This window comes from Aulonocara stuartgranti, assembly GCF_965226115.1.
Source record: "Aulonocara stuartgranti genome assembly, chromosome: 7".
In the NCBI taxonomy this organism is placed as follows: domain Eukaryota; kingdom Metazoa; phylum Chordata; class Actinopteri; order Cichliformes; family Cichlidae; genus Aulonocara; species Aulonocara stuartgranti.
The window spans coordinates 1,398,367-1,419,984 of NC_138945.1; the positions used below are offsets into that span (position 1 = coordinate 1,398,367).

Below are 21,618 nucleotides of genomic sequence, written 5' to 3' on the forward strand. Positions count from 1 at the left end.
GCGCAACAGCAAACTTTCCGTATTTCGCAAAACGGAGCGAATCCGTAGCAAATCCACGGTAAAGGGACCCCTAAATTTACGGATTTTTTTTAACAGTGTATAACATGGCCATCGTAAACGGTAAGTAAAACAAAACCTATTATTGGATTTTTAAAAAGTGTTATGTTAACATATTATAGGATATTCAAACTATTTTTTTTTCCTAAAACAAAAGCTTAATTTTTAGGAGTTCGGGAGAACGGCCCAGGACCCTTTTCTTCAGAAACGGGCGCTTTTACAGCTGGAACTAGTTCTCTAACAGGCACAAGGTGTGTACAGCATTACTGGATTTTTAAACGTATGTATGTTTTAAACTAGCGATTGTTTTAAATTATGTAATAACGTTTTTGTTTGATTAGTTCCAGGGTTAACAAACTGAGCAGGAAAACATTCAGACCCCGCGACCACAGAGCCCTACCTTACATCAGGTGTGTATACAACGCGATGTATAGTTGTGTATTTTTTTTTTAAAGGGGTTTAAACAATTACAAATGTTCTAAACTGACCGTTTTACACATACAGAGCCACGCCAGAGAACCGTGTGTGTGGAGGAGCAGGACCATCCCGAATAACGCACACTACAAGGTAAGCATAGGCATAATAAATTAGATAAAAAGAGATAGAGAGGGAGACACGGTTATTCAGTTTGAAATGGGTACATGTATAAAATGTTTTAACACATGTCTATCTATCTTCACAGACTGCAGAACAGCACCCCTCCTCATAATGATCAGGACACCGTACGATTCCAGACGTTTTTGGAATGTTTAAGCAGTATCGACCTCCCAGAACAACAAAAACCTGGAGCTTTGTGCAACAGTGGAGAGTCAGAACCGATCTTCATCAGCGAACCTGCAACACCTCCGAGTGAGTGGCTACATCGCGATTTCTCTGATGTTTTTGAGTACAGTATATCAGATTTTGATCTAGTTCATATACCCACCACCCCACAATGTGTCAGAAATAGCGTTGATTCACACATAGATTTCGAAGAAGGCGGCATAACAGACTCTCAAATATCAGCGGCGTATGATGCTTACATAAAGCTTCCAGACGCTCAGCCTGCTGAACAGAGTCATATAGCCTCAATAGCTGATAAATTATGTTTGATTGAAGCTAGACTCAATCAATACCACCAAGAAGCACAGGTACAAAGGCAACAGTTTACCAAACTCATAAACAAAGTGTGTAGTACATTAGACAACATCTGCAGCAAAATTTCAAGTCCCTGACTTTTAAAATCCAGACCATGGACCCTCCAAATAAATTATTTAAACATAATAACGGAACCTCCACTCCTGTTAGATGTTTTGACTTAGAGACTTTTATGCAGTGGGCTGAAGAAACAGATAAAAAATTAGACGATATTATAGCTAGACTTAATAGGGTGCCTGCATCAGCCTCATCCGATACACATCCTTGTCAGACTGTTCCTACATCTGCTATTGCTGATGGGGCTATTGTTGCTAATAATAGTGATAGTACAGCAGGTGTTGCTCGGGCCGTTGCTGTTACTGATGCTAACCATATAGCTTGTGCTGCTGGTGATTTTGCGTCTGATGCACAATCTAGCCGGGTCACCTCTGCTGCAGCTACTGCAGTTGTTATTGAGCCCGTTGTGCAGTCTGGATCCGGCAGCTGCTCTCAGTCACACATTAGAGAGATACCTAATTTTAATGCTCGCGAATTGCGTGAACGCCTTGATTTTAGGGGTATAAGTCTCGATCATCCAGAACAAGTGCCGGCGCGAGTGCTTAGCCAATGTGATAGACAGAGCTGTGGCGGGATCCCAACAGGGCAGTGTTCTAAACGTGGTCCTGCGTGGCCCCTCGCTGGCTTCAGATGTTCAGGCTGTTTTAAACGCTGATGATCGGTATGATCCGGAGCTGTTTCTCGATCAAATTGCACAAGTTATGCAGAGTAATGATGAATCTATCGGTGATGATGAATTAGAGTTTATTGTCACGGTAGCTCAGAACAGTAGTGGCGGGTCTCGCTTAAGACTGGCGCACATACCTTTATGATGAGATTCTCTCAAAGAAAGGCAGACATTTATACACACCAAACAACACAAACAACAATTTGTGCTTCTCCCTATGCATAGCACATTCATTAAACTCATCATCCTCTGAGCATGAAAAACTTGCTACAGCTAAACAGATGCATGCTGAAGTAGGTCTATGCGACACACAGCAAGTATCATTCTCTGATGTCGGTAAATTTGAGAAGCACTTCAACATTAAGATTGTAATCTATTACCACACAGAAGGGCGTAAACGCCTGGAATGTTTTTACACACATGAAGAGCCAAACCCTAACACGTTGATGATGTATCTCCATAATCAACATTACCACCTGATTTTAAACCCGACCGCTTTTTTGGGGGGGTCCTATGTGTGTAATTTCTGTTACAGTATATATAATACACCATTACAGCACAGCTGTAAACATAGATGTAACACATGTTACACACTCTGTCAACATCACAGGGGACCCACAGTGAAATGCAGCGACTGTAACCGCATCTGCAAATCACAACACTGTTACCAATAACACAAATTACCTGAATTAAAACACAACATGATCCCCTGTGATAATATGAAACATTGCATGCACTGTGGCACCACATATAGAGAATCCAAGAAATTGCCACACAAATGTGCGCAGCCTAGATGCGAGCACTGCCGCGAACCTAAATTAGCAGGAGACTCCGACCATCAGTGTTTCATACAGCCTGTTGAAAAACAGAAGCCTAACGATAAATACATTTTATATGATTTTGAGACGCGGTACCACAACGGTAAACACGAGGCTAACTTTGTGTGTGCGTCTGATCTGAAGGGCAATAAGTTCACATTTAATACATTAAAGTGTGTGGAGGCGTTTGTGCAGCATTACAGACGCCCAAGGTTTCGTGGGTACACTTTCATAGCACATAATGCATCTGGCTTTGATAACTACATACTCCTCGAGTACTTTGTCAGACAGAGCATAACACCTAGTGTCATAATGAGCGGCAGCCGTGTGATTTTAATGCATGACAGGGACTATGACCAGCGGTGGATTGATTCGTTCAGCTTTTTGCCCATGGGCCTTGCCAAAATACCCTCTGCTTTAGGTTTTCAAGACCTGCAGAAGGGCCATTTCCCACACAGGTTTAATACGAGGGATAATGAGCGTTATGTGGGCCCGTACCCAGACCCCTCCTTCTACGGCTATGAGCACATGTCTGAAAGCGATAAGGTGCGATTCATGGAATGGTACCAGGTTGCCTCACAGAATCCCTTTGATTTTCAGGCTGAACTCAGGCGTTACTGTGTTAACGATGTTGATGTCCTGCGTAAAGCATGCAGCATTTATCGTGACACGCTACTGGGTTGTACTCAAGTTGATCCATTCATGTATACCACCCTGGCTGCATTTAGTATGGGTGTGTATAAAACGCTGTTTCTGCCTAGAGACGTGCTCGCTCTCACGTATGAAGGGGCATACGTTGAGCAGAACAAGACGTTTTCTAACGTCTCTATTGAATGGCTTCAATATGTGTCCCACACCACCAACAAAGTGGTAAAACATGCTCTCAGAGGAGGCGAACAGAGGGTTGGACCGTATTTTGTGGACGGTTTTGACCCCACAAGTAATACAGCTTATGAATTTGCAGGATGTTTTCACCACGGTTGTGTTAAATGCTACCCCGAGAGTGAAGTTAATCCTGTCAGCAAAGCATCCTATGGACTGCTGCATCGCATGTTTTGTGACAAAGTTGATGCACTGAGATCACAACACAGTGTGAGCGTAATAGTGATGTGGGAGTGTGAATGGGCTGCCTTGAAGCAGACAGACCCTGCAGTTGTGGCTTTCATGCATACGTACAGAAAGCCAGAACGCCTGAATCCCCGAGACGCCCTTTTTGGCGGTCGCACAAATGCTCTAAAGCTGTACCACAAGACTGCTTGTGATGAAAAAATATTTTACTACGACTTCACCAGTCTCTATCCCACAGTGCAGTCTAAAAAAGACTATCCTGTAGGACACCCTCAAGTCATTTACACCAACTTTGACAAGCTAGAAAATTATTTCGGCTTTGTTAAATGCACAGTGCTCCCACCTAAGGGTCTTTTTCACCCCGTCCTACCCTACAGATGCCATGGAAAACTGATGTTTCCACTCTGCAGCATGTGTGCTGAAGACCAGAACCAGCATACTGCATGCGGGCACAGTGACAGTGAGCGGGTGTTGAAAGGCACATGGGTCTCATTTGAGCTTGAAAAAGCTGTTGAGAAGGGATACAGGGTTCTTGCTGTTGACGAGGTGTGGCATTTCCCCAATAAGACCGACACATTGTTTAAAGACTATGTGAAAGCCTTCCTAAAACTCAAACAGGAGGCCTCGGGGTATCCTGAACATGTGAACACACCTGACGAACAGCAGAAGTACATAGACGAGTATTATGAGAAGGAGGGAATAATGCTGGACCCATCCAAGATTTGTGTAAATAAAGCTGTTCGTAACTGTAACAAGCTGTTGTTAAACTTGTTATGGGGTTGTTTCAGCATGAGGTCAAACATGGCATCATCTGAGCTCATTACAGACCCTTCCAGATTTAGCCAGCTAATGTTCAGCGACCAGTACGACGTGCGTCAGTTTTGTTTCATCTCTGACGACGTCGCAATGGTGCAGTGGCGCCACGCTGATGGTAGAGCTTCCCGTGTGAAGGACGTTAATGTCTTTGTCGGGGCCATGACCACTGCACACGCCAGACTCATGCTGTATGATTTGCTAGACAACTTGCAGCAGCGCGTGCTGTATTGTGACACGGACAGTGTCATTTTCACGGCACGCCCTGGCGAGTGGATGCCTCCTCTAGGTCAGTTTCTGGGGGATCTCACAAGTGAATTAGATTGTGGAGAGGATGGTGTGGAGGATTACATAGTGGAATTTGTTTCCGGTGGGCCAAAATGTTACGCGTATCACACAGCGCTGGGCAAGACCCAGGTGAAATGTAAAGGCGTAACACTGAATGCATTAAACTCGAAAGTTGTCACCCACGACTCCTTGAAAGGTTTAGTCCGCAAGTTTGTAGCCAATCAGACATCAGACGCACACCTAGTTGCCGTGTCTGATAGCATCAGACGCGATAAAAAGAAGCTTCATTTGAAGAATGAAACCATTGTGAAAAAAGTTAAAGTTGTTTACAATAAGCGCCGTGTGCTCCCAGACTTCACAACCCTTCCTTATGGATTTTAAATTAGAACAGCGGTTTGACGCCCGGTTGCAGCATCCGTTCAGCATGGTGGTCAGCGGTCCCAGTAACTGTGGCAAGACTTTTTTTGTTAAAAACATAATTGAAAACTCTTCCAGGATTATATCATGCAGCATTGATAACATTGTGTATATATACTCATGCTGGCAGCCACTATATGACCAGCTTCTTAAGATAAGAAACATAAACTTTGTTAACGGTATACCCGAATCTCTTGCTGATGACACCCTTCTGCCTGCAGAAAAGAACAATTTGTTAATTATAGACGATGTAATGAACGATGCAGCTAACAATTTAGAAGTACAAAATGTGTTCACAAAGTATGTGCATCATAGGAATTTGAGTTGTATACATCTAGTTCAGAATTTGTTTATTCAGGGAAAATCCAGTAGAACCATTTCCTTGAACACTAATTACCTAATATTGTTTAAAAATCCAAGAGATAAATATCAGGTTATGCTTTTAGCCAGGCAAATGTTTCCTGGTAATACTAAATATTTTATAGAAGCGTTTAATGATGCCACATCGACAACATACGGGTATCTTTTAATAGACTATAAAGCTAAGACCCCGGACTATTTAAGACTCAGAACAAATTTACTGTCAGACCGTCCGGTTGTTTACATTCCAAAACAAAAATCAGCAAAGAGGTGAGAGGATGTCATCACGCATGCGGAGGAATCTGTCTCTGTTGGAGATGATATACAGGGCTCCTCCTACTCTACGCAGAGTTATTATTAGTAATTCAAACTTAGATTTTATCAATGCATTGTGTGAGATAGCCTTTAATGTATTGCATGGTAACATTCCACTGACCAATCAGCAGTACAAACAGCTAAAAAAGAAAAAAACAATAATCAGACTGATTGCAGACAAAAAAATAAAATCTTTGAAAAAGAGAAAGACAATCAACCAATCTGGAGGGTTTTTACTGCCGTTATTAGGGGCTGCAATCCCTTTCATAACCAGTCTGATAGCAAACAGGTGAAAATGGAACATGTGCAAAAGATGTTTTTGGTACCCCAATACCAGTTGGACTTAATAAAGCAACAGCAGCAGCAGCAGCAGCAAACAGGCACCATCAGACAACAGTCTCAGAACGAGTTGGACAAGGAGATGTTACAAGTGTTACAAGATTCTGACATAGATGTGTATGAGAAGGCTAAAAAATACAGCGATGTTCTCCAAAGATACCTCACCCTTGTGAGACAAGGTGCCCGTGAAAAGAATGTATTGTCTTTATCATTACCTGAACAATTTAACAGGGATGTGCAACCCCAGTCGGCGGACACATTGCCTGTTCATGGTGATGCCGGGGTGCGGGATCTTGTTGCGGAGAATGTTTTAACACACATACCTAAAAGGAGTAGGAGGAATGCAGAACTTATTCTATCAGCGGTGAGCCGTTCGCCACACTTGATCTCTTACAACGACAAAGGCGAAATTGTTGTTGATAAACAAACCATCCCTGGTTCACACATTTATGATCTAATTAAAGCCGTCACAACCACACACACACCTTCTGAGGGTTTGAGACCTATCGGCTGGACAGAGTTTTTAAAAGCTTTCTCAGATTTAAACATACCGTTATCAGCCATATCTAACACAGGCATACGTAAGACCGTCGCCATGTATAAAACCGATTACACACTGTCTGAAGACTGCGGTTTTTTAAAACACACACCAAAAAAGAACACCCCCGGTGGACCGCTGCGACATAGTACACTAAAAAAAATAAAGAATAAAAAAAACAAATTAAAGGGGGGTCCTGTAGAGTGGTTGGATTTTTGAATTCAGTTTTTTTTTTCTTATTGCAGAAATAGTTTTTCTGCTAAAAATATTTGCTGTTTAGTGTTTTTCAACTGTTATGTTTTTTTTTCACTTATTGCTGCTAAATTGTTTTGTTTTATTTTCTTTTATTACTGTTAAATATTTTATGTCTTTTATTACTGGTTAATGTTTGATTTCTTTTATTTATGTTTAAACAAAGTATGTTATGAATCTATATATATATATATATATATATATATATATATGAGATTTGATAATAAATACCATTGACTCGATTAAATCATGCTCTCATGTTGTTTTTATTATTATTCTCATTAGTACATATCAGTATCCACATTGCACACACACATAATCACTGCATACAGCAACAGGTTGTATGTTGTTGACAAATCGACACACCATAGCATCATTACAAATTAAATCAGACCCATACATGTTAAGCAGGCGGGCATAAGATACACCATTTTGCATATGATATAAAAAAAATACACAATGTTGACCGCATGTGATGGAGAAGTCGTTCTGCACTTGTTTTCCTGAATATAAAACAGTGGAGCAGTTTTTTAGAAGAAACACCTTTATTGCTGGGGGAAAACTGTCTAACGAGTGACCAAAACTATCAAAAAAATAACCGCGTCTGTCTCTCGAAATATAAACAGCAAGCCAATGTTCCCCTGGCATCGTAGAAGGGTGTGTGTTTACAATACACATAGCAGGGAGTCTTTGAAGCCGTTCAGTGGTTAGCTGATCATAGGCTAACACGCCTAGGAAATGTGTGTTTTTATTGATAATGCCACCGACCACGGCTGATAGTTCTATAGTGTTCATGACCGTTTTTGTCTCAATAGTAGTCCAAGAGCACTTGTCTCATGTTAGATATTTCAATGACTGAATCAAATACAGAACAACACAAGAGGTTCACTGTACGGGGTAGTGGATTTCTGAAACGGGTTTCCAATCTCACGTTCCCTGTTTTAATTAACGACACATTCCCTGAATGTCCTTCGTCAGCTTCCAGATTGAAACAGAATAAAGTGTAGCCGTTACCAAAGTCGTCACGTGTTATGGCCAACGATCTGTCCTTTAAATGTCTTCCTGTGGTTTGTATCAGCTGGTAAAATTCTCTGATATAGTGTTTTCTCTGGAAATTTGGCTGGAATGGTTTAGCAGGATAAGCCTGACTATCAGCATATAAAGACATAAATTCTATATCGCAGTTTTCAAAATGAAATGGATTACGCTGGTAGGAGCCTGTGTATGCTTCATTGTCTATGAATGCAATGATGACAAATTTAGGTATCCTACCCATAAATAAATGGTCATTTGTTGATATTCTAGCCCCTGCAGGTATGGAGAAGGTCTTTAAAGATACTCTGTCTACCGTGTATTTTGCGTTTGCATGGTGCAATGCCTTGCTGTGTGCAAGTCTGACGCTAGGTGATACACTAACTTTCTTGACAAAGAGACTGGCTGAGACAATTTTAACTCTGTATGCATTGGCATCCGCTGTCATGAGAGCAAATTCATCTTTAGAGCGCACAAATTTCAGCGACAGGTCGATTCCATTAAGTAACAGTTTTTCTTGAAAAAACAGGTCTGCATGTACTGGTGCAATCAATTCAACAATACTACTATTTGCTGTGTAGCCACCTCTGGTCATCAGACCCTGGTTCTCTCCTTCTATAGATGTGTCATTCATGTGTGATGCTGTATCCTTACAGAATAACCCGGTGCTGAACTGTGTGTCTAAAGTGTCCTTATTATAATTGATAAGACATTCTATCACACCTCTGTATGGATATGTATTGGATGATTGACTAATGAGCCGGTCTCCCAAATTAATATCGACTTGACTAAATATGCTGCATCCAGGATAATTAATAAATCCTACATTAGCATCCCTAGCCAGGTTTGAGCCATCAGCGTTTGTGATTCTCACCCGTGTGTAGATATATGAGTCATTTAGATCCAGGTAATCTTCACCCGACGATGAGATGTAAAACTCGATCGGCCCTCCATCAGTGATTGCAGATACAGGTGGGATTTCAATAAATGTACTTTTCTCAATGCTAGTCTGTGTGTATGGGACAGTAAAAAGATCGAGCTCTGTTTTTACACATTCTCCAGAATGACTGTGTAACAGTGCCATTTAGAATATGTCAAGCGCTGCAGTTTTTGAACGACTGGTTCTGGGTCTTTTCACTCTGCGTGACGGTGTCCGTTTGGTGGCTCTCCTGCTAGGTTTTGTGGTTTTACGCTTTTTAGACAACGGCTGCCCTGGGGGTGGGGTCTTAGATGGTTTGGGCGTATACACATACAAGCCGTTACCGTCCTGCTTAGTGGTTGAGGGTCTAGTTATGTTGGTTATGACATCAGACACTATGCCCGATGCGGCTGTTTTTAGGTGTGGTTTGACTATGCTGACTCCTTTTTTAAACAGCGGTACTGCAAATCTAAACAAGCTACGGAACAACCCACCCAGACCTGTCCCATATTGTGTACTGGTCCCAACATACCCTCCGAGCTCTCCACCAGCCTATGATAAGTAGTATTTTACATATTTTGAGTCATCAGAGTTGTAGACGGCCATCCTTTTTTTTCAAAAATGCTGTGTTATCGGTCGGAAGTGTAACTTGACAAACACTTTGCCGTATAAAAAGGGTATGTGTTGATTTCGATCGTCTTTCAAATCAATTTCTATGTCGTCGATTAATGTCTTTGACACAGGTGTGTAGTGTGGGCTGTCAAATTGTAGAATAGGCAACCGGCGGTCATCGTCTGTAATATTTATAGCTCTTAATAGCCTCGCGTGGGCGTCACCCACAAGCTGGTAATCAACGATATCTGAATAAATAAAGATGTTATATTTTCCCCCGTATATGTCTGCGGGGTGCGGGGCATATGTGTTTTTATAATGAAGTGCAAACGGTTCTCCTGTTTTGAATCCTAGGATTTCCGCCAGTCTCCCTCTAAATGTGAGAATAGTCCCCCTAGGCCCCATAACACAGGCATGGTTACTAACGGCGTTGTACTGCATTTTAATGTCTCCAGTGGCTTGGTGCTGTTGACATTTAAAATTAAATTCTTTTATTATCTGTTCCACAGATGCATAATGGCCCACAGACAGTTCGATCATGGTTACGGCTATGGTTCCGTCTTTGACGGGGTCATGAATTTCCACTTCCGAATCTGATTGTGGAAAAGTCCGCCATATGCGTGGGTACTGTATCTCTATAACAGCGACCTCATATGGCTGATCCAAAACAATAGGTTTTGCTAGCTTTGTTCTAAAATTAGATATCTTATTACCCGGGTAAACATGTGATGAAGCATTCGAGAAGAGGCTTACATAGAAGCCTGCATTGTTGTTCTTTTTATTCATGCTTTCTCAGTCTATGCTCAGTGTTGAATGAATGTGTGTAGAGCTGCGTCATCTGAGTTAATTACGCCTCAACGATGTCTTTTTCTGGAATCCACGAATTAAAGCTGTTGGGCCATCCTAGCCATTTCACTAGCACCTGCTTTTTCCGACCCACTTTTTTTCTAGCCAATATGTTTTCAATTTTAAATGTTTTGTTTTCATCAACAACCACACGTTGTATCTCAGGCTCATAAAATGACCCTTTCAATACCTCTCCTGCTAAATCCACTAGTCTGTACACTGGGGGCTGTCTCCCTATACGTTCCTTGACTGTGAAAATCTCATCGGTGTAGGTCTGCTCGTATCCTTTTCGAAACTTTCCTCTCAGTTTTGATATTCGTACAGTGTCACCGATATTAAATTTAAAGCGCAGTTCCCTCTGAGGCCTCGTTTTGTACAGCGCGTTGAAGACCGACTTCTCATTATCCTTATTCACCTCTGCCGGAGCCATTTGGATAGATCTGTGATAAGCATTGTTATATGCTTGTGTGAGATCTGGTATGATATCTACATATCTCCGGGAGTTGGCTGATGTTAAGTACTTCCACATTCTACCCTTGAAGCTACGATTGAATCTCTCGACAATACTGCATTTAACCTCGCTAGCTGTTGAGAAATGCTTGATATTATATCGCTTCATTAGCTGTTTAAAGGTTGCATTATAAAACTCTTTGCCTTCATCTGTTTGTAGTTTCACAGGGATCCTACCCTCACTAAGTATATCCTCAAAAGCAGCTGATACAACAGACCCTGTCTTGTTTGTTAGGCATCTAACCCATGCGTATTTTGAGAATACATCTATACATGTTAGCAGATATCTCACATTATCATTATCTGTCACATATTCACACATGTCAACCAGATCGGCTTGAAACTGTTTGTCGACCCCTGTCACCAATACTCTATTTCTGGGGAAATGGATCCTCGCAGGTTTATGGAGTGTGTAGGTGTCGTCTTGCTCTAAATAATGTTTGACCTGAGATAGTGGAGGTGTTACACCTGATGCCTCCCCTGCCGCTATACGTAGCTTATTTAAACTGGCTAACCCCGCAGGATGGGCTGGATCATGATATATTTTATGCAATGTGCTTTCCATGATTTACAAACCACAAATGACTATGATGTTGATGTTAACAAGTCTTTTTATTTAATTTTCACAAAGACACAATCACAGACAATGGATACTTGGACACCCCACATTAAACCAGATGTAACCCAGCCCAGTAGTTTCCAATCATGCGGAGCATGGCTGGTTTAACACGGCGGGCGCAAGTACTTGCATCTAGCAGGTGCCCAATGTTGTCATTAATGGCGCATACTATATATCGCTCTGATCTCAGTTCACACATGATGTGTTCTGCAACTCTGCGGATTTGTGTTCCAGACCCATCTGCAGTGGATGAGCGTACAAACAGCCGGATGGCAGGGATGAATCGGTCAGTCTGGAGCCTTATCATCACATCATCATAGTAGGTGTCGAAGAAATACTCAGACAATTCCTGCAAGCAGCTGTGTTGCACCTGACTGGGGTGGCCTGTTTGGCATCCGTAACATGTCTCTTGTATAAACTCATTCAAAGCCAACATTAACAGGTGGAGAGTTGCGAGTTTGATGTCGATTACAGTTTCATCCCACAGGTCTGATATGAGGGGGTCCTGCGAGCATTGTGGTGAGGGTGGTGGAGTCTGGGGGGTCGGGATTAGCAGCTCTGTTGATGGTGACTCCAACAGGTCCCACGAGGGCGTGTCATTCTCTGTAAAATGAAAACCACAACCTGTTAATTTGTCACATAGATACACACTCAACCCCACACACCCGCACATTAAACCTACCAGTTTATTGTTTAGCTGTCGGAAGGTCTTATGATTTTAGGTTTACACAGGGTACCAGGCAAACCAGTCTTCGGACAACTCGCCAGATCGTCAAAAACAAGGCGCTTTCTAATACTCTCGTACGCAGTGTTGAGTCTGTCCCTCTTGATCGCGTCATCAATCTGGCTAAACAGACGCGACAAACCTCTCCAGTCGCACCACTGTATAAAAAACAAGTCCTTAAACCATCTTGTGCGCTCTTCGAGGTTTAGAGGGTATGGATTTAACCTCCAGTTTTCAAGCCCTCTGGAAGCAATAAGACTATCCCTGTCATCACATACACTGAGAAAAATAAAGTCGTCGGGGTTGCGATTGAAACGATCAGCCTCAACCCTGTAAAGCTCAGGGCCTGATGCACTGTTCCACTGGGAAACATACAGCAGCTCTGGGAAACCCACATTGTCCAGGTCCGCACACACTACGGTGCGGAAGAGCTTCCAGTTTTTAGTAGACATGACTTGGGCTTCCCCCCAAAACAATCCCTCACCACAATCTACACTAAGCACAACTGTCCCTTCGGTATATTTAATGGCATACACATACCCTTCGACGCCTCGATATTCTAACTTAAATACAGTTCCATCTGCGGCGTTTCCACAGCGTTGCTTTTTACGTTGAGGACCCCGACTGCATACTCCTGAAGACATACCTAGAGTGCCTGTGGCATGGGCGATGTCCTGGCTGGGTGTCATTCCGAGCTCCATAGGTCGATGCGTCGGGGATCCTTAGCGCGATGTGTCGGTGCTCCTCAGACCGTGGCGGTGATGCTCTTAGAATGTGAAAGGATCACTTTTATACCCATACAACCTAGCACATCCCACTAGGAGGAGTCGTTCCCGCCCAGAGGGTAAGAACACCTGAACGCGCATGCGCACACACACACGAAACTGGTCAAACCGGTTGTCAAACCGGTTTGGTTGGCCGCCATCTTGGATAGGTGCCATCGTATTACTGAACACTGTAAATCAATTGCAGTTAGAGGCTACATTAATTTCCCCTCTGTAAGCACTAATTGAAACTATCTGAGCACATTACAAGTACATATTTGCTTACTCTGTATGCTCAAATGTGACCTGTTATAGCCAACAGAAAAAAAGCGGAGGCCCGAAAAACAGGTGGGGGTCCTCCACCACCACCACTCACAGAGCCTGGCCACTTGGCTTCCACATTTGTGATAATGTTGGCAGCATCACATATGATCTTCACAGTGCAGAGAACACAAATTAGCATCCATTACTATAATGAAATAATTTGTTAGTTTGAAATGCTACAGGGAACTATGTACCTGTACATTAATGCTGTGGAAAGACTTCCTGTTCACATAGTCTCCTTCATTTACTGAAGGAGCAATGATTGGAATGCGAGTGCCATCTATACAGCCAATCACGCCTGGGAACCCTGAGAATAAATGTAAAATTTAAGTAGTAGTTCAAGTATCACCACATCATGAATTAAGTTCTGGTCATCCTGATACCTGCAATTTTGTGGAATCCCTCTTTGATAAATCTTGTGGGTCTATGACCGGGGAACACCACAAACGAGTACAGGAGACGTTTCAGTGCAACTGTAACATTCCTGACTGCCCGACAGACGGTAGCCTTGGAAACGTGCTCAGCGTCACCAATATTATACAGAAAGCTCCCGTTTGCAAAAAACCGAAGTGCAATACAAATAATATGCAATGAACTGAGAGCATGTCCGCGATGTGTCACATGAGCAATATTAGGCCTGAGGATGTTATCCAAATGACTTATAGATTGTGCTGAAAAACGGTAACGTTCACACAGGAAATCATCAGGAAATGATAAAATGTCCGAACGCGCTCTGATCACTCTCTCCCGGCGGAGAGCTCTGCGGAGAATTTGGGCTTCAACATCTACTGGCTCTTCAAGGACGGAGCACGCCATGTCTGACACTTCCTACAGTCAGGTTTCTGACAAAGAGGCGGAGAAGGTCAGGGTTAGTTGAAGTAAACCTGCTAGGGGGCAGGTTAGCTTCACGGAGTGTGTCGTCATAGTAACTCACTCAGAATTAATCTAAACTCGCTTTGTGAAACCGAAAACCCAGAGTTTCCGTTAACTCAGGATATACTTACTCAGAGTTTGCACTAAACCGGCTTCCTGAAACAGGGCCCAGGTCGTCTGTTGTTTCACACCATGTTTCCAGGTCGCATGTATTCATGTCCAGGTTTGTTCATGTCAGGGTTCTTCATGTTGTGTTTTAGTTCACCCAGTTTAGGTTAAAGTTTAGTTTTGCATCAGTTTGCCTTGCCCCTTTCTTTGTACCCTTCTATCAGCCTTATTGAACTGCTGGAGTGATGATGTCATAGGACATCATCACTCCATAAGCCAATGAGATTATCACATGACAGTTTTGAATGGGGATATTTCTTTTGAACTGTTTTCAATTTAACGTAATATTTAAGTGTTTCTTAGTTTTAGACTAGCTGGTTAGTCTATTTCAACGTTTTAAACCATGTCCCAGGGTTTTTACTTCACCATTGATGGGGTTTTAACAAGCAAATAAAAGACAGAGCTTAACTCTGTAAAGATTAGATGAAAAATACTCAAAGGATAAATTCAATTGGTTTATTATTTTCTTACATAAGTTGAAAAAAGTAAAACAAGTAACTACAGAAACAACAAAAGAAAAGTTAAACAAGCAAATAAGTAAATGAAGGGGGGAAAGGAGGAGGGGAGGAAACCCCAACAACCCCCTCTGAGCAAGCACGAGGCGACAGTGGGGAGGAAAAACTGCCTTTTAACGGGCAGAAACCTCCAGCAGAACCAGGCTCAGGAGGGGACAGTCAACTGCTGGGACTGGTTGGGGGGGGAGGGTGAAAAACGAAAAAAGATGAAGAAGGTGGAGAATATGTGTTAGGGGGGACAGGAGAGGTGCAAGGTAAGATGGATCACAGGTGGAGGAGGACGAGGCTAAATCATCTGAATAAGCGGCAGAACCAGCCTTTTTTCTTCTTTTTCAGGTATTTTTCCATGAGCTCCTTCTCCAGGATAAGGGTTCTCAGCTGATCGTTTGTTTCTGCATTCTGCTGCTCGAGTTGCTGGCATCTTTGCTTCATTTCTTTTAAGGTTGCTTGTTTTTTTCTAAGCTTTTCTTGCTTTTTGTTGTGCATCTCTTCTAACAGCTCATTTTTTCTCTGGATTTCTTGACTCGTACGCTGCAGGTCTTCATGCATTTTCTCTTGTTGTTGCTTTTGTGCCTGCATTTCAATTATTTGGCTCTTCAAGTCACTGGACTTCAACAACATCTCCTTAATGACCGCTGAGTGTTTCCTCTTCATTCTATCAATCCTACACTGCATCTCTGAACATCGTTTTTCCAGTATTTCCTTTTCTCTTTCCAGTTCAGGTGTTTCACAAAGTTCTAGCAATGCTAGATTCCTTCTCTCAAAGTCCTGGATAATACGTTGTTCTTCTTCCTGTTGCTTTCTTTCTTCAAGAAGCTCTTTATTTTTGCGCTTTATTTGACCAAACCTGACTATCAGATTGTTGTACAATTTCCGTGTGGCTTTGAGTTTGTCCTTCATTTGTATTTCCTTTTCTCTTTTCAGTTGAAGTGTTTCCTCATATTCTTTATTATAAAATTCTTGCAATTCTAGATGCCTTCTCTCAAAGTCCTGGATAATACGTTTTTCTTCTTCCTGTTGCTTTTTTTCTTCAAGAAGCTCTTTATTTTTGCGCTTTGTTTCACCACACTTGACTTTCAGATTGTTGTACAATTTCTGCATGGCTTTGAGTTCGTCCTGCATTTGTATTTCCTGTTCAGTCTTCTGTTGGTGGATTTTTTCAATTGTTTTCTCCGCTTCATTGAGCTTTCCTCGAAGCACCTGATTCTGTTTCTCAATGTTTTGGAGATCCCACTGTATCTCCTCAATATTAGCTTTCTTTCGTTGAAGCTGGGCAGATGTTTCTTTTAATTCAGCACTCTGTGTTCCTGATGAAAGAAAACGAGAAAAAATCTTCTCTCGTCCTTCATCAAACTTCACTCCCGAGCCCTCGTTGATCATTTTTATATCAGGCTGGCGTTGCTGTTTTTCTTCCAGGTCTTTATTTCGTGCTTCCAGTTGTCTGCACTTTTCCTCTAGTTGAAGCTTCTCTTCTTCAATTTGTTTAATTTTGTAATGTAGGTCAGATTTTTCCTTCTGACTTTCCTGTAATGCTCTTTGGACTGATAAGACACCAACCGTGGTAATTTCTCCTGGAGAGATTGGCCGCACAATTTCTCCTGGAGAGATTGGCCGGCCAGAACACAAAGGACAGGCAGCATAATCTTTTTGTCTTTGTTGGCCTTTTCGTGGAGGCATGTTGGAGCCCGTGCACAGTGACTCTGAAAAGGCTTAGAAATATTTCCAAATGTATCTCTGGTCGAACGTTTGAAGGCTGTGAACAAACTGATTAATTGCTGCTTCTGACCCCTATTTATAGACTTCAGATCAAAGGCAACAAAGTCCTTGTGACATCATCACTCCGTAAGCCAATCAGATTGTCACATGACATTTTAGAATGGGGATGTTTTGTTTTAAATTGTTTTCAAATGTAACTTTAGTGTTTCTTAGTTTAAGACCAGTTGGGCTAACACCCCCCCCCCCCCCCATTTAGTTGATTCACATATTAATTGCCACAAACATGTCAATAATAAATTTTATGATAAATGTTTTTTCATTATCCTACTTTTATAAAAGGAAACATTATTTAAAGCAGCGGTCCCCAACCTTTTCTGCGCCACGGACCGGTTTATGCCCGACAATATTTTCACAGACCGGCCTTTAACCTGCAACCAAATCTGCAGCTCCATACAGCAATGTTACGACTTGGATTATATCTTATAACTCATAACTCTTATGTTAGCTCCCTCAGTAGCATACTGTCTGAAATATTCGACGGCTGCAATAATTCTTCAAGTGTTATTTTTTTCTTTGTATTCTAATTTCACCGAAGTTTACTAAACTCAACAAACTTAATATTACGTACCGGGACATTTATTCTCTCCTCATTTTCTTTCGCCGAAAATTGTTTTCTGACAAACCATCCTACTTTGGCAAAACGTCCTACCGTAAGTAGTTTATGCACATTTCTGCTGTCACAGAGTAATTCCAGGCCAATTTAAGTAGGTATGACGGTTTGCCACCTAACTTTGCCCATCAGAGTATACTTGTAGCTGTTATTAACAAAAGTAGGACGATTTGCCACTAAATTTTAGCCGTTTAAGTATGCTTGTAGGTGACATTCACAAAGGTAGGACGGTTTGGCAGTTAATTTCGTGTTGTGCGCATGCGCAGAAACAACGGGTAGGATGGTTTGCCAGGTAGGATGGATTCCCAGAACACCGTCTTTCGTGCTTGGCTCTCCTACCTTTCCTAAGGTGATGCTCATAGTGCAGAAGCCGATGCTGCATTCACTTACACTCGGATATCTGAGCTTCACTGTGAAAACCGGAAGGTCGCCGGTTTGATCCCTGGGCTCTCTGTCCTGGTCGTTGTGTCCTTGGGCAAGACACTTTACCCTGGTGTTGGCCACAGGGGCCGATGGTGCGATATGGCAGCCTGGCTTCTGTCAGTCTGCCCCAGGGCAGCTGTGGCTACAACTCTAGCTGCCTCCACCAGTGTGTGAATGTGAGAGTGAATGAACAGTGGCATTGTAAAGTGCTTTGGGTGCCTTGAAAAGCGCTATATAAATCCAAACCATTATTATCATCATTAACATGATCGTACATTTGATATTTGATTGAATTTTATTGTTTTAGCTTCGGGGTGGCACCTGGGGTGGCCAGTCTGGTTGGGGGGATGGCCTGTGCCCCCCCAGGCCACCCCGCTGGACACGCCACTGTATAGGAGTACGAGGAAGTGAAACCGCTGCTCACATGATCTCTCAGATCAGTCAGCTCTTTCCTGATGGGTCTATTGTCTCACTCACTAGTGAGTCTTACTGAGTGTTACCAGCCAGGATCGAAGCCTGCATGTGGCTGGGCTCTCTCCTCCTGCTCTGGGGCATTTCTTCTGTTTGTTAAAGGTTTGTGGTGGTTGTTCTCACCAATCCTGCACATATTAAACAGCGTACATAACATGCTAACCCAATAAAAAGAGGTTATGAAAAAGGAAGTGGAATCTCTCGTTAGACGCTGTAGCTCATGGAGTTCTCCATGTCACTGCACATAAAAGCTGATCAAAGTCTAGGATGCTACAGACCTGAGCAACGGGAACACTGTAACGCTTCCTGGCGCATCTCCTTTACCGCTCATCGACGACTGCATTGATGACATTGGACCTGCCGCATGTATCAGTAAATTTGACGTGTTGAAAGGATGATTAAAGTTCCTTTAACCACGAGAGCGTCAGAAATTTCTGCTCTTGTGACTCCAGGTTTCTCCAGCGCACCATCATGCCTGCTTCAGCTACATCTCAGAGGCTTGTAAACAAAGAATCAGCTAATGTGCAGAATATATCCTGATGACATCACTGAGGATCTCTCGCCGCCTCCTCTCTGCTGATGACCAGCAGCCACTGAGGTTGAGACTTCGGGTAAGTGAGGATGCAGTTCATAGGGCTTCATTTCCAGCTGCTCTGAAAGTCCTGCTGGGGGAGAGCTAACAGGGCCACAGTCTACAGGAGCCTGGCTGCCTACAGTGCTCTGCGTGGTGTGGGGTCGAGCTGCAATTCACCGACTCCGGTCTGAGGAGTAACTAAACACACAGAGCAGGGAAGCAGCTAGACCGTGCTGGTGTTTCAGCTATAATGCTGTGGCCATTTTTGCTTACTTCTTATGAATCATAATTTAGAACAGTAAGAACTTTTAGATTTGCTATTTAAATCTGTAATCTTGCTTTTGGAAAAGCCTCCCATTAATTGATGGATTAACGGATGGGGTGCGATGGAAACGACCGAGGGTTTAAGATTGAACACTTGGGAACAAATTAATTTAACTTTCATGTCCAAGTTGCAAAAATGATTGGGTTGACTTTAGGTTTAAATTTTAGCACGAAACAAACCTTTTTTTTATTTATTTATTTTTTTAAGAATCAAGCTGGAAGTGCGTTCTGGGACGAACCACCTGTTTCCACCCACGGCCTTTATTGGACTATTTTTTTTGTTTTGGGCTTATAAGGCCGTGACAGATAAGCTAGTACATCTAAAAAGCTCAGTGTGTGAAGAAAACTGAAGGCGATTCATCAGAACGTTTGGTCCACTGCTGTATTCTGTGCTAAGCCCAGGCTTTCTGCCTTCCTCCACCTAATCGTCCTCAGCATTCCCCACCTGCCATGTGGTGGGGGCAGAGCCGAGCAGGGGTGGGGGGCTGTCGGAGCTCTTCACATTTACGTCTGTTGAATAAAAGGTGAAGTGTGAGCAGACTTGAAAAGAGAATCATTCGTCTTTTCTGCTCTGAGACTTCCTCATTAAATCTGAAATGTGTGTGTTGTTGCTGTTCTGGCTTTTTCAGTGTGTTTTGTTTGAATGAGGAAGTCGTCGCTAAAATGAATCCTGCACAGTGTTCAATAAACAGCTGAAGATGCTTCTTTATTCAGTCCTCTATTTTTTCAACTTGAGCTGTGAGAGATGCGATTTTGTTCTCAGGACATTTAAGAGGTAATTCAGTGAATGCTCAGAGGCCGGCACAATACAGCAATCGAATTTACTGGGTTACAGTTTCAGACACTCTAGTTTTATTCTTCTAATCAAAATATTGCCTTTCATTATTGAATTTTTCTTGTGAGTGTGCAGTCAGTTGAGGGGAGGTATTGCACTTCTTGTTGGCCTCGCAAACACACACTGGCTGCAGTTCAGCAGGAGGCACTGTGAGCTGCTTCTCAGTGAATAATGTGAATGACATAAACAACGTTCATGCTGCTTGGTGGGGTTTAGGGCAGGATGTCCTCCCCGACTATCCAGAAACCAGGAGCGCCCAATTTGGAACAGGACATCTAGAACCCAGTTCTAAATTTACCCCCCAACACTTTAACAGGTGTAACTCTGATGTGTCGATTGTGCTGCTTAATGATTAATTTGTGCTGGAGAATAAAGTAAATACTCTTCACAGTTTAAAAGACAACGCCACTCTGGGAATTTCACCCAGAGAATACTGGAAGTAACACTAATCACCAAGAAGGCAGTTAGGTTTGTTATACTCAGTACAGAGACGAGGTTCAATGGTAAAACAAGTTGACAATTTATTAATAATTATTTAAAACACCGTATAAAAGCACAATCATAAATATCCATGTACAGATATGCTTAAAAAGGTATTCAGAGCTGAGGCTTACCAGTGGAGGGGCAGGGATGCCACACACAAACTCAAAAAGAAAACACACCAAGACACAAGTGCAACACAAAATCACACACTCACACTAATAAACTAAACAAGGCAGGTGTGTACACTCAAAGGATCCCACCACCCTCGTCTCCTCCACGTCGGCACTCCGCATCTGAAAAAAAGAATAAAGAAAATTTTAATATATTACAACAAAACTAATGTAGCGCTGGAGAATAACCCAACTGCATGACCACACTGGTGATCTGCAGCAAGAAAAAGGGCCTCCCACCAGTAACAAAAATCCAAACTAAAAAACAACATACAATACAATCGGGTTCAAACTTTAAAATCTGGAGCAAACGGAATCGCCGCGTTGCTCCAACTTGCCGTCTGCCCGACTATAAGTTAATCATCCGGTCAATTAATATGTACGCCAGCTGACTCCCATAACCGGCATGCATATGGCCGCTGTCCACGCCGACGTCCACTTTGCTGGACGTCGGCGTGGCAGCAGCAGGAAAAGAAACCTCGCAACGGGAACAGACGGTCAAAGCAAAGCAGCAGCACTTCAGTTAGCGTGGCGTTGCCTAAAACTAAGGCCCACACTTCCTGCAAAGCATAATAATTACTATAAAAGAACAACAAAAGGCAGAGATCGTAACAAAATTGAATTACGTACTGAGTAAAGCGCGTCATGAAACATGAGCAGAGTGGCTCATAGGAGGCTTCCACAGCTATGACCTAAAAACAATATCTGTTTACCACCAAGTAAGGTAATGTACGCACTACAATGAGTACACACCTACCAGCCGCGACGGAGGCTTCAGAATGATCTCTGCAACGCCAAAGGGAAGTCAGGTGACCAAAAAGGAGATCACAGGTAAGCGATCCAGGAATGCTCAAATGGCCACTATTCATACTAATGCGCCAGGCTGAAAGTGGGTTGAACCGAGAAATAACATTCATCCT

General features: G+C 42.6%; 1 protein-coding gene across 2 annotated transcripts; it reads left to right on the top strand.

Annotated features, from left to right (window-relative positions):
- Window positions 1–41: 41 nt before the first annotated feature.
- LOC309711829 (uncharacterized protein) lies at window positions 42–18,881 on the top strand. 2 transcript variants are annotated; one of them, XM_082542320.1, is made up of 7 exons: window positions 76–120; window positions 227–308; window positions 399–467; window positions 562–624; window positions 740–906; window positions 11,899–11,983; window positions 18,765–18,881. In XM_082542320.1, coding segments are annotated over exons 1-7 (483 nt in total). In that variant the 5' UTR covers window positions 76–104; the 3' UTR covers window positions 18,766–18,881. The 2 variants fall into 2 exon arrangements, 1 of the variants encoding a protein (XP_082398446.1); XR_014278108.1 differs by lacking the exon at window positions 18,765–18,881 and having other exon boundaries at window positions 42–120; window positions 215–308; window positions 11,899–11,952.
- The last annotated feature ends 2,737 nt before the right edge of the window (window positions 18,882–21,618 follow it).

Excerpts from the sequence above, each read along its gene's own strand:
- LOC309711829 (XM_082542320.1), top strand. Across the intron at positions 309-398 it reads AGTTCTCTAACAGGCACAAG|TTCCAGGGTTAACAAACTGA; the intron begins GTGTGTACAGCA and ends TTGTTTGATTAG. Across the intron at positions 625-739 it reads CGAATAACGCACACTACAAG|ACTGCAGAACAGCACCCCTC; the intron begins GTAAGCATAGGC and ends CTATCTTCACAG.